The 13,326-nt window shown below is 44.6% G+C and overlaps 1 protein-coding gene across 1 annotated transcript in view; it reads left to right on the forward strand.

Moving 5' to 3' along the window:
• Positions 1-13,326, forward strand: part of ECPAS (Ecm29 proteasome adaptor and scaffold) — a 143,208-nt gene that overhangs the window by 52,794 nt on the left and 77,088 nt on the right. Inside the window, exons 30-31 of the mRNA XM_075825614.1 lie at positions 1,021-1,188; positions 5,057-5,136. Of these exons, the coding sequence (XP_075681729.1) occupies positions 1,021-1,188; positions 5,057-5,136 (248 nt within the window). The remainder of the gene's footprint in view (positions 1-1,020; positions 1,189-5,056; positions 5,137-13,326) is intronic.

Consider the following 13,326-nt stretch of genomic DNA (forward strand, 5'->3'; position numbering starts at 1 on the left):
CTTTGTCCTATTCTGGTCTCTGTCTGCTTTTATGCCAACTCAAAAATATTCACATAGATGCTTTGCTTTAATGCATGTATGGCATATGAAAACATATTGACAATTAAATGTCAGGCTTTTGAGGGGGCAGTATAACAATGTTTTAAGTTAAATGTTGTGATATTGGTATCTAAAGAGGCCAGTTCTGCATAAATGGATAGTCCATCTTTGAAGATCAGAGTTATGTGTAGTCTTTTAGAATACATTGTTCTCTCTCTGTGTAATTTTTTTCTGTATGACGCTGTCCTATCCACATCATACAGCTTCACCCCTCCCCTGCACAACGTGATCTCCGCTTCAATCGCGAGATCACACTGTGTTTACACTTCTGGCTGCAGCTCCTTCAACACATTGCTTCAGCGCTCAACCTGGAAGACGGTCCCTAGATGAGCGCTGAGCCGATGGGTTGAAGGAGATTCGGCCAGAAGTGTAAACACAGGGTGATCTCACGATTAAAGCTGAGATCACGCTGTACAGTGAAGGGGAGAAGCTGTATGATGCTGATTGGACAGCGTCAAACAGACCACACAAACACTGTCCACTGAGAGAGAGAGAGCAGCTTTACCACCCCTTTGGCTAGTTCAGCCTCATTTGAATATTTAGAAATAAGCTCATGACTTTCAAAATAATAAATGTTTTGGGACCCAATTTCCACTAGAATTATCAACGTGACAGCGCCTATCAGATTAGTTAGGAGGTTGCTCATTACTAAACTAGTAACAGATCCTCTTTAGGCGACAAGCCTTCTTTACTGTGAGAACTGTGAATCTATGGAATAGCCTACCGCAGGAGCTGGTCACAGCAGGGACAGTAGATGGCTTTAAAAAGGGTTAGGAGCTTATATTTTTTTGTTCTAGGAAATTATCTATGTGTAGATATTTTTTACTTCCCTTTTCCCATCCCTTGGTTGAACTTGATGGACATGTAACTTTCATTGAAAAATAAAGCTAATCTGTTTCTGATTTATTTATTTTTTGTTAGGGTGCAGCGTTTGGCTTCAATGTGATTGCCACCAAAGCTGGAGAACAGCTTGCTCCTTTTATGTCACAGCTGGTCCCACGTTTGTATCGCTATCAGTTTGACCCAAACACTGGAATCCGCCAAGCTATGACTAGTATTTGGGATGCATTAGTCACGGACAAAACTACGGTGAGTCCATCGTTTCGGTGCAATGCAGAGTTTCTGCTAGTTTTCTGATGTGTTTTTTTTAATTTTTTTATTGTATTGTTCTAAACCATTACCCACTATCATTCAATGGATTACTGCACAGGAAATATATTGTTTATCACAGTGTGTCAATTTGTCAATTTGTCAATAATCTGGTAAGCTCCTAAAATTGTTGTTTCATATCTGTGTCTTTGGGTGGGGGGAGATGAACTTGCAGGCGGGCACGACTTATCACACTGGCATCAGCCACTGCTAGGTCACATATTTGAGGGGCGGGATTTGCACGTTAGCCCATGCGTTGAAGAGAGGAGGGACTTCTTTCCCTCAGCCAGCAACAGTGTGCCCTTTTGTACGGTTCTCATTGGCAGAGGAGCATGTTAGGTTTCTTCTCCTCTTTCTTTTGTCTCCTCTGTGTGTGGCCACCATGTCAGAACCCAGATGTGAGGTCCCTAGGCAGGGAGCAGCTATAGCTATCCGATTTGTCTGTTTCCACTGTAATAAAAAATTTCAGTGTAGCCAGTCTGAACCCATGTTCCAATTGCCTGGGACTGAGAAAGCATGTCAGTGACCTGTCTCCCACGGTGTCCTCACTGGGTACCGAAACCGAATGAGTGCATTTGCTCTCTGTGGCGGTTTCTGTCTTCTCCAAGGAATCCAAATCTATTGCACGCATGTTCTGCCAGTTGTCACTGTACAACAAGACCTCCTCCACAGACCTACTACATGGCAGACTGTGTAAACGAGCTAGTTCTGTCCATCAACGCTCAGTTTCTCCAACCTTATCCACTTTCCCTCCACCCAGGTAGACATGCTTTGACATTTACTCTAAAGAGGAGGATCACTTTGTGGAAGAGGTCTCTAACTTCGATTCAGCCCTGGGCTGTGAGCAGCCATCCAAACTCTCCTCTATGGTTGACCGCCTTATTGCGGATGTTAAATGTACTCTAAATGTCCACTATCCAGAACCTTCCTTCTTTAAAGAAGAGTATTCATTCGAGCGGCCCAGATGCTCTCTCAAATTTTTCTTCTCCCACTCTGAGTGGAATAATCCAGTTAGGTGCGTCACAAAACCCAAATGCATAAATGTCACGTACCCTTTCCCAGACAACGCTGTGAAAAGATGGTCCTCTTCTCCAGCTTTGGACCCTCTCGTTTGACCAGCATACCAGCCTTCCTACGGCGGATACTTCCTCATTCCAGGATCCGCTCCACAGGCAAATGGAATCCTTTGCAAACTTTTTCTTTAAGGCAGCTGGCTCAGATATACGGCTAGTATTCTTCTTTTAATAGCAGAGCCACCGCTGAATGGTCAAACGGCTCCGCCAGGGATATACTTTCTGGCGAGCGTCTTGAACAAATGGCCGAGATCGCTTTACAAATATCCCAAGGTACATATGTGATACCTCTTTGGATGCACGAAGATTACTGGCCGCCTAGACCAGATCATTTCGGAAGACACAGGCGATAAGAGCTCTCACTTGCCCCAAAATTTTCCTCACTGCTTTTCAAGCCCGTGTACTTCTTAGCAAAAGCCTTCTTTTAAACCACGTTCCTTCTAGCAACCTCTCCCCCAGGTTCAAACAAATCCAATACCTTATGAAAGGCGGTCTCTACTTAAGTACTTTCAGGGCATGTGTTTCAACACCACTCAGACCAAGATACTTCTGCTATCGGAGAACCTTCACTTCCTCTAACAGAATGTCCATTCCCTTCTTAAACACTATCCGGTCTCCATTCGTCATTGCATGAAGGTCTTGGGACTACTGCTTTCCTCCATGGAGGCGATTTTATGTTCCCAGCTCCACACACGACCTTTTAATCGAGCGGTGCTGGCTTGTTGGAACAACTTTACGTGTCACGATGCGGGGTGTGGACGCACTGGGCCATACCGCGTATCGGAAAGGCAGCTGGCCAACCAGGTACAATACAATGTCTATAGTCCAGGAAGGGTACCTGTGGCAGTGTCGACAGTATCGGTCATTCCGGCTTAAGATGAGGCTCTGGCAGCAGGCAGACACCCGGTGGGTGTAACACAGTAGATGCAGCGGAAGACACAACTCGACTTCAACTCTAGACGGCACAGAGGCACGGTAGCATGGGATACACAGGGTACAGGCAGCAGGAACGGGTAACACTGGAAAACACTAGGAGACCATTTGCAAGACAAACTAAGGTAACACAACAACGCTCAGGCAATGATCATGAGGGCAGAGCCCTTTTTATAGTCCAGCAGCATTCTGGGTTGATTGCAGTTTCATTTCAACTGGACGCGTACTGACCCTTTAAGGCCGGGCACGAGCGGGCATGCGCGCCCTCTGGGAGACAGTCACTGAACCAAGAAGTGAGTGCCGGCGTCTCTCAGGAGGGAGATTCCGCCGAGAACTCGCACGTCCGTGGCCATAAGAGGGTAAGCCAGAACGATGGTCCGCGGCCATAGACGTTACACCACGGATTCTTTGGATCACACCATTCTCCTACCACTGATCGCCCCCTAGGAACTGCTTTTGAATGTATAAAGTTCATCTCGCAGATGACAAAATTGGATTTTTGTTGCTCATCGTAAAATCTTTTTCTCATCCCGATCATTGGGGACACATTACCCACCCAAGTTTCCCTTTTCTGGTATTACGACCGTTTTTTTCCTTAGGCTATCATATGGTTCTTGTTGGTTTTCATCCGTGTTTGCATCAGTTTTATTTTCTTCTTCTTCTGCTTACGTACAAAACTGGCTAGGTTCAGTGTCTACAGAAAGGATATAGCTGGTAGGAGGAGATAACACTTTTTGACTTAATATAATCTGCCTCCTAGTGTCAGCAGCTATACCCAAGGTTTTTTAGTGTCGAGAAAAGAATTTTCTGGTAACAAATCCAATTTTTGTATAGTCCACTTACTATTTGCCATAATAGGGCATTCTAAACTGATGCTGTTCAGGGACCACTCTGTTAGCCAGAGCTGTGAGAAACAGACGTCCATGTATAGCAATGGCTTGCCACTGAATTCAGTAGGTGCATGGAATTTATCCAGATTCCACAACAGCAGTGTTTATTTTACCATTATCACTTAAAGAGACTGTCACTTCCGAAAACCCACCAAATAAAGAGTATATAGCTCAAAAGACGCTGATTCCAAATCTGAATTTTTTTTTCTTTATACTTCTTACATATCTTGCTGTACACCTGCAAAGTTGTGTGCTGCATGCTTTTACATAGAGAGGACTCCTAATCTCAGCAATATAATGGTGAGGACTCCTAGGAGTCTTCGTCAGCATGCAACGCACAGTTGCTGGCTTATAGCAAGGGAATTCAAGTGAGTAGGAAGATAAAGTATACAGATTTGGAATCCGCATGGTTTAAGCTATTCATTTATTATTGTAGTTAAGGGGGGTTTTCGGAGGTGGCAAAGTCCCTTTTTAATAGATATGGATCAAAGATCAAGACCCTCTGTGATCAGACTATCATTGAAAAACTCACAATGTAAAAGTGGTATTCCAAACCAGACATCCCTTGCGCTACTGCACGCTGGGTGGTACAGTTGCCATTACAACCGTACGATGCCTGAAGATTATCATGCATGGGTCCAATTCTAATAAAGCCAATTCAAGATCCTATGTATGTCATCAGTTTTTGATTTGGTTGTTACGACTGGTGGAACCGCCACCTATCCTGAGATCCCCTTCGAAAACTTGAATGTATTATACTGCTCTAAACCTAGCATATTGACTTAGATCATGAAATGTCATACACCTCTTTTTATAATATAAGACTGTCGTATACTGTATATTGCTGAAATGCTAATGAATTTAAAGTTACATGTGTTAATAGTTGGGACAACGTTCTAATATTCTTTCTAGGTGGACAAGTATCTGACAGAAATTCTTCAAGATTTGATAAATAACCTTACAAGCAACCTGTGGAGGATCCGTGAATCCAGGTATGTGGTTGTGTAAAACAAGCAAATCGAAGCATAACATCCATGTAGCATAAATCTCCTATTCACATATTACTGCACCCTGATAATAAAGGCACTAACTTACCACCAAGCAGTATATCAGATCTGAATTTCACTAAAATACCTGCAATTCTACGTTACTAGTTAACTGCATATTAACTTGACTTTTATGTGTACCTTCACTGTTGATCTACCAACTGACCTGACATCGGGCGTAGAGCGAAGCTCCGGTTGGTCCTTATAGGCTTCCTATGACATCCGTGTCAAACTAAAAGTTAGAATACATTACACTACCTATGTAGTGTATGTATTCTAGCAGAAATCAGTGCTGCATGTCTTCAAGTCCCCTAGTGAGACAAATAAAAAAACTTAAAAAAAAGTTACTAAAAATGGTTACATAAACAAAAAATGCTTTTTTCCCTATAATAACTCTATTATAGGAAAGAAAATTAACACGTTACATAATACAGTACACATATTTGGTATCACCGTGTTCGTAACGACCCAGACTATAATATTATTTTTCCCGCACGGTGAAGACTGCAAAAAAAATAAAAACAATGCCAGAATCACTATTTTTTTGGTCACCGCCCCTCCCAAAATATAGAATAAAAAGTGATCAAAATGTACCCCAAAATAGTTCCAACTAAAAAAAAAAAAAAAAACCCGTCCCACAAAAAATAAGCCCTTACCCAGCTTTTTTTGACTGAAAAATAAAAAAGTTATGGCTCTCCGAACATGGTGACACAAAAAATAAGTTATTTTATGAAAAAGTGATTTTATTGCGCAAACGCTGCAAAACATGAAGCAACGACATACCGACCTGCAGAATAAAATATAATGGTCATTTATAGTGCAGGGTGAACGCCGTAAAAAAAAAGAGAATAAAAAACATTGTCAGAATTGCTGGTTTTCGGTCACCTTGCTTGCCAAAAAATTGAATAAAAAGAGATGAAAAAAATCGCATGTATCCCAAAATGGTACTAATAAAAACTACAGATTGTCCCGCAAAGAATAAGCCCTCACACAGCTCCGGTGAAGAAAAAATAAAAAATTCTGTGTCTCAGAATATGGTGACGCAAAATGTGCAGAGTGTTCCAAAAGCAGATAAGATTGAGCACCAGTTATCAGTGCGACACTGGCCACATATTTCTGAATTGTTATTTATTTACCACATTATTATACCCTCTTATTATGCCCTGATGTGCTCCGCACAGATTACATATGCCACCACATTATAAACTGAAATACCAGTAAAACCCGAAACACAAAAACTACCAAGCAAACTCTGTGCTCCAAAAGTGAAATGGTACTACCTCTCTTCTGTGCCCTATAGCGTGCCCAAACAGGAGTTTACGTCCACAGATATGGCATCGCCATACCCGGGGGAACTTGATTAACATTTTATGAGTGGGCACAACACATTGTGCACTAAAATGGCATATCAGTACAAAATTGCAATTTTCACTTTGCACCATGCGCTGCGCATTAACCCCTTCGTGCACCACGACTTAATAGCATGACGTGGTGGGGGGTGATGTATGGAGCGGGTTCACACGCTGAGCCCGCGCCATGCGCTGCGAGTGTCAGCTGTGTATTACAGCTTACACCTGGGATTTACGGACAGGGACAGCGATCGTGCTGTTACAGAAGCCTGTAAAAATGACAATTTACTGCAATACATTAGTATTGCAGTGTATTGTACCAGCAATCTAATGATAGCTGGTTCAAGTCCCCTGTGGGACTAATAAAATGTTTAAAAAAAAAAACCTTTTCCCATTTCTCCTCTAAAGTAATCTAATAAATAAAAAAAATAAACTTGGTATCGCTGCGTCCGTTAAAGTATGAACCATTACAATATACTATTGTTTAACTCGCACGGTGAGCGGCGTAAAAAATTAAGAATTTAACACGCAAAAATCGCCAATTTCTGGTCACCTTGGCTCTAAAAAGAAATGTAATAAAAAGTGATCAAAAAGTTGTGTGTAGGGGGCGTGGCCAGCTACTGATGTGAGAGGACGTGTGTGGCGATAGCTCCGGGCCGGCATCCTGCATTATATCCTCCTGACGGTACTGTAATCCGTGAAAGTTGCCAAAATTCCTTACCAGCTACGTCGGAAGGGAAGGACATCTCCCAAAAAAAAGATGAGCCCGCCTAAAGCGATGGATGCGGCGGAAAAACGGAAATCCTATGCCCGCGTGGTGATCCAAGATGGCGCTGGCGGGTGCTCTGCTGGGCAGGCCGCGGCAATGGCAGGGACATCCACATCAGCTCCCCCGGAACAGGATGCGGGACTCACGTTGCAGGAGGCATCGGATAAGCTGCTGACAGCCATCCTTGAGACACGTACGACACTCACGGCCAAGATAGATGAGGTGAGAGTGGACGTGGGCCTATTGAGGCAAGACCTGCAGAATGTGCGGGAAAGAGTGACGGAGACGGAGGGCAGGATTTCGGCCTTGGAAGATCTCACTGCTAATATGCCTGCGGCTATACAAGACCTGCACCGTAAAGTGGATTTGTGGCGCCAGAAAGCCGACGATCTGGAAAATAGATCGCGCCGTAATAATCTCCGCATTGTGGGGCTGCCAGAGAGGGCAGAGGGGCAGAGATCGGGAGAGTTTGTGGAGAAATGGCTGAAGGAGACCCTCCCAGATGCGCCATTCTCGTTGGCGTATGCGGTAGAAAGGGCGCACAGGGTTCCAGCACGATTACCACCTCCGGGTGCTCCCCCAAGACCTCTGCTTGCTCGGATGCTGAACTGCAAAGATCGGGATACGGTTCTGCTGGAAGCTCGGAAGGCCGGAGGGATTCGATTTGGGAATGCTTCTGTGTCCATATATCCGGATTTTTCTCCTGATTTGCAGAGACAAAGGGCGTCTTATGTCCCTATCAAGCGCCGACTACGGGACCTGCAGATTCCTTATTCGATGGCATATCCGGCTAGATTGCGGGTTGTGGATGGAGACAGAGCCATATTCTTTACGAATCCAACTGAGGCGGAAGAATGGATTACAAGAAAGCATAGGCAATCTCCCCGAAGATGAGAGCTGTGGTTATGCAGGATGGAAGTTATATCTGACATATGGAACTCATGGATACCCCATATTGCTTATAGCACGGACGTTCCAGCTTAAAGTATCCTTCTAAGATAATGATGTGATGATGTACCGTATTGTCTGCAACTTGTTATGGGGGGCATGAGGCCCATGTTATAAGGTGGGCAGTTTAAGGCCCATAGTAACATCCTTATATGTTCTAAATTGAAGGTATGGGGGACCGATATTATACGTCAGGTATTAAAATGTCTTTAAAAGGGCCTGGGGATGCTGGCTCGGGGGTGTGCTACACTTATACAGACAGTGTATTTACGGCAGAAGCACGCTAGCCGTAGAAACTACCCCCTAGAGTATAGGCTACAAAGGTTAGCTCCTCTTGAGCAATGTTGGTTTTTGAAGTTGTTATGAAGGATATTGAGTCAATTCACATTACAGCAGAACACGGCTTAGATATTGCATACCTACGAGTCATGGAGGGCAATGCATATGGGAATGGGATAATTGTTACTCAGGGGCTGGGGGATAGGTTTCAGGGCAGTGGTGCTCCAATGTGTGTTAACAGTATGAAATGGCAGGATTACGGTTAATGTCCTGGAATGTCCGGGGAATGGGGTCTCCTGAAAAGAGGCATATGATATTTGCTACTGTGCGGGGACAGCGTCCACATATAACGTGTCTACAAGAAACACACATGACACCGGACACTGTGTCGATTCTGAATAAGCCCTGGGTACAGTGGGTGGGACATGCTTCGCACACTTCGTACTCCAGAGGGGTGGCCATCTTAGTACACGCAGAGCTTCGTTGGAAATTGCTACAATCTAGTGTAGACCCGGAGGGGCGGTACATTTTTTTACACGCGGTTCTAGATGATTGCCCATATGTGATCATGGGGGTGTATAATCCTCCACCAGCCTCATTGGCAGTAATTCAGGAAGCCGTCCGATTTGTGGTAGCATACCCCGGGGTTCGAGTGATCATGTTGGGGGATCTCAACTTGGTTATGGACCCAGGTATGGATAGACTGCCGGGGAATGGGAGTAGAGGCCCTGGTAGTCCCACTCAGTTGAGCATGTTGGTAAAGGAAATGGGATGGATAGACTTGTGGAGGGTGACACATGAAGGGATCAGAGAATTTACATGTCACACCTTGCAGTACAACGCGCTGTCCAGAATTGATTATATATTTGGATCACATGCGGTTTTCCAGGAGATAGAATCAGTGGATCATTTACCGAGGGGGATCTCGGATCATAGCCCGATATTATTGACATTAAAAAGGCCACAGGTAGGCAGAAGGGGGATGGGTAAAATACATCCGTTTTGGCTTCAGCTCATCCAACAGAATGATCGCATACCGGATCAGTTATCAATTTTTATAGAAGCGCATGCTCAGATGGAAAATCGGTCACTGGTGTGGGATACCCTCAAGGCCTATTTAAGGGGGTGTCTCCGATCCTCCATATCCTATGTAAAACGAGCATCCGCCCTGCAGGAGGAGGACATAGCATATCAATGTTCACAGGCGGAAGGGGCATTTGTTCAGGATCCCACACCAGCTAACCGGAATGCATGGCTGGATTTGGGTAGACAGTATTTGCAGATCCTGAGGGATAAGACATCGCGTAGCTTATTCTTTAGCAAACAATCCCATTTTGAACTGGGCAACCAATCGGGTAAAATTCTGGCACAAATGGTACGGAACAGCTCTAGATCCCCCCCGGTGATGGGCATAGCGGGGCCTGGAGATGAGATCTACACCTCCCCGGGAGAGATTCTCTAGCAATTTACACAGTTTTATGATCAGTTGTATGCATCAAAAGTTGATTATAGGATGGAGGAGATGGAGAGCTACTTGGATGGAATATCGTTTCCTTCATTGACAGCGGAGGGGGTGGCATCGCTTGAGGCTCCATTTACGCTAGATGAGGTTTTGGAGGGAATGGCGTCATTGGCTAAGGGGAAGGCTTCAGGGCCGGATGGTATTCCTCTGGAGGTATATTTACAATATGGAGAGCTGCTGGCCCCCCAATTGCTGGCCCTGTTTGAACACAGCTATCGGAATTCCGCTCTTCCGGAATCCATGTGTGAAGCCACCATAATTGTGTTGCTGAAGCCAGACAAAAAACCAGAAGAATGTGGTTCATATAGACCGATCTCATTGCTGACAGTGGATTACAAAATCTTGACTAAGATGTTAGCTAGTAGGCTCTGCAGAGTGATAAAAGAGATCATCCATTCAGACCAGTGTGGCTTTATACCTGGCAAGTCCACCTCAGAAAATATTAGGCGGGTACAGGTGGTGACACAGATCGGATGGGAGGAGCAGCAGGACTGGGCAGTGGCATCTCTGGACGCGGCAAAGGCATTTGACTCGGTAGAATGGCCTTATCTGCTGGCAGTACTGCGAAGATTTGGGTTTGGGGAGAGATTTATCAATTGGGTTTCCTTGTTATATAAATCTCCACGAGCGCAGGTGTTGGTGAATGGGGCCCTGTCCCCTTCCTTTGGCCTCCATAGGGGCACGAGGCAGGGGTGCCCTCTTTCGCCACTTCTCTTCGCTTTAGCCATTGAACCACTGGCTCTTAAAATTAGGAAGGATCCTGCATATATGGGAATTAGAATAGGAGACAGAGAGGACCGGATAGGATTATATGCGGACGATATGGCGTTGTTTATGGCGAACCCCAATGCCACCCTCCCCAGAGCTATTTCCCTTATTAACGATTTTGGAAGATACTCAGGGTTACTAATTAATTGGTCTAAATCGTATCTGATGCCGTTGAGACAGGATAATTGTGGATGGGGCACCCAGTTTAGCGGACTGCCGGTAAGATCAGAGTTCAAGTACCTGGGGATTAATATTGCTAGAGATAGCACTAGATCGTATGGGTTAAATGTAGCGCCCTTGGTCACGTATCTAAGGGACAAAATACAGGTGTGGAAGGGCCTGCCTTTGTCAGTAGCAGGACGTGTCAATCTATTAAAAATGATAGTAATGCCAAAGTTCTTGTATGTGCTGGAGCACATGGATGTGTTGGTGCCTAAAAGGTTCTTTAAAATAATAAACTCGTTGTTTGCGCCGTTTGTGTGGGGGGGGGGGGGAGATCTAAACTCAAGTTGTCGATTCTACAAAGACCTAAAGATGAGGCTGGGGCTGCGTTACCGGATGTTTTTCTATATTATTTGGCGGGGCAGCTAAGGTACTTGATTTCTTGGGTCTCCCCCCCCCCCTAAAGACTAATGCTGAGAATCATCTAGCCCGAGTACTGGGCTTAAAAACTCTATGGCCGATACTGGAGCCGCATGATTTTAGACACCGCTCCCTGTTACCCTTACATAAGCTGGCGAGACGAGTCTGGCAACAGGCTAAAGATGTACTGGGATGTGTGGGGGTGGTGGCGGAGAGTCCGCTGTGGGATAACCCGAGCTTTTCTCATTTGCATGGGTTGGTGGGGAAACGTTACTGGTCATCTAGAGAGGTAGTTACTGTATCACAACTGCTAACGGAAGAAGGGTCGGTGATGACGGTGAGCGAGATTCGGGCAGCATTCAATATACCGCCAGGGGATGAATTATATTGCATACAGCTTCATCATGCTCTAGTAGCACAATTCCCATTGAACTCCGTGACATACTCTAGCTGTGACTTGGTGGTGAGGCTGTGCACGCCGTTTACAAGGGGTGCTATTTCCCAAATTTATTCTTATCTAATGGAGGCTAAAATGCAAATGGAGCCCCTGGGGGTGGAGGATAGGTGGCGTGCATTAATCCCACAACTCACAGCAGAGGAATGGAGGGAGGCGCAGGGCTCTCATCTGCTGGTTACACCAGCTGCAAATAATAAACTTGTGCAACTGTTCATCATCCACCAATGTTATTTAACGCCCGTAAAGTTACATCGTATGGGAAGATTGGAGTCCTCACAATGTCATAGGTGTGGAGAGATGAGAGCAGACTTTATACACCTAATGTGGGGTTGTCACCGGATTCTTCGTTTTTGGGAGGAGGTGGTTGCATTATTAACGGCAGTGATGGGGAGGACGATAACTTGCAGGCCGGAGGTGTGTTTATTGGGACTGCTAAATGAGGAGCAATGGTCAGTATATGAGAAGATCTTTCTCAGAGAAACACTGTTTATGACAAGAAAGGCGGTGGCCATGAGATGGATGGCGGATAGGACCCCGACAGTAGCGCAATGGCGCAAAATGGTCAATGACATGCTTCCATTTGAGAAAATAGTGTATAAACACCGGGGAAAGCCAGCTAAATTTGATCTGATCTGGGATGGGTGGTGCTCATCGAGCCTCACTCATTGTACAGTCCAAGGGCTGACAGCTGCTCTGGCGCAAGCTGGGGGTGGGAGAGGGTAAAAGACTAGGGAGGATGACATGTCCAGGTGCTCCAGGGTATGATGTACAAGAGGATTGGGGCGGGGTGATAGAATATTGAAATGTGGGAGTATTCCTATTCTCATGATGTAATGTAATAAAAGTCGGGGTGGAATGCATTGAGAATCCTGTATTATGTGTGTGTGGTCTGCGAACCACGGGTTATTATGATGGATACCTGCGAGTAACCCCTTTGTATATATTGAATCTTCTGACATATGCACTATTGAATGTATAATGTTCTCCTGATGTATGTGATGGATTGACTCTGACAGTTACTTTTAATAAAACGAGTTTAAAAAAAAAAAAAGTTGTGTGTACCAAAAAATTCTACCAATAAAAATTACAGTTCGTCCCTCAAAAAATAAGCCCTCACACCGCTCAATCGACCAAAAAATAAAAAAAAAGTTATGGCTCTCAGAATGTGGTGAAACGAAATAAAAAAAATGTTAACAAATAGTTTTTGCTTTGTAAAAGTAATAAAATATAAAAAAAACGATATAAATTTGGTATCACCATAATTGTATTGTGTCGCAGGAAAAATGTACGTTTTCGTTTTTACTGCATGGGGAAAGCCGTGAAAACGTAACCCAAAAAACAATGGGGGAATCAGTTTTTTCCCATTTCAGCCTGCAAAGAATTTTATTTTCAGTTTCCCAGTACATTAAATGGCACCTTAAATCATGTCAATAGAAATTACAACTCCTCCCGCAAGAAAAAA

The sequence above is a fragment of the Rhinoderma darwinii genome, chromosome 1 (assembly GCF_050947455.1).
Source record: "Rhinoderma darwinii isolate aRhiDar2 chromosome 1, aRhiDar2.hap1, whole genome shotgun sequence".
In the NCBI taxonomy this organism is placed as follows: domain Eukaryota; kingdom Metazoa; phylum Chordata; class Amphibia; order Anura; family Rhinodermatidae; genus Rhinoderma; species Rhinoderma darwinii.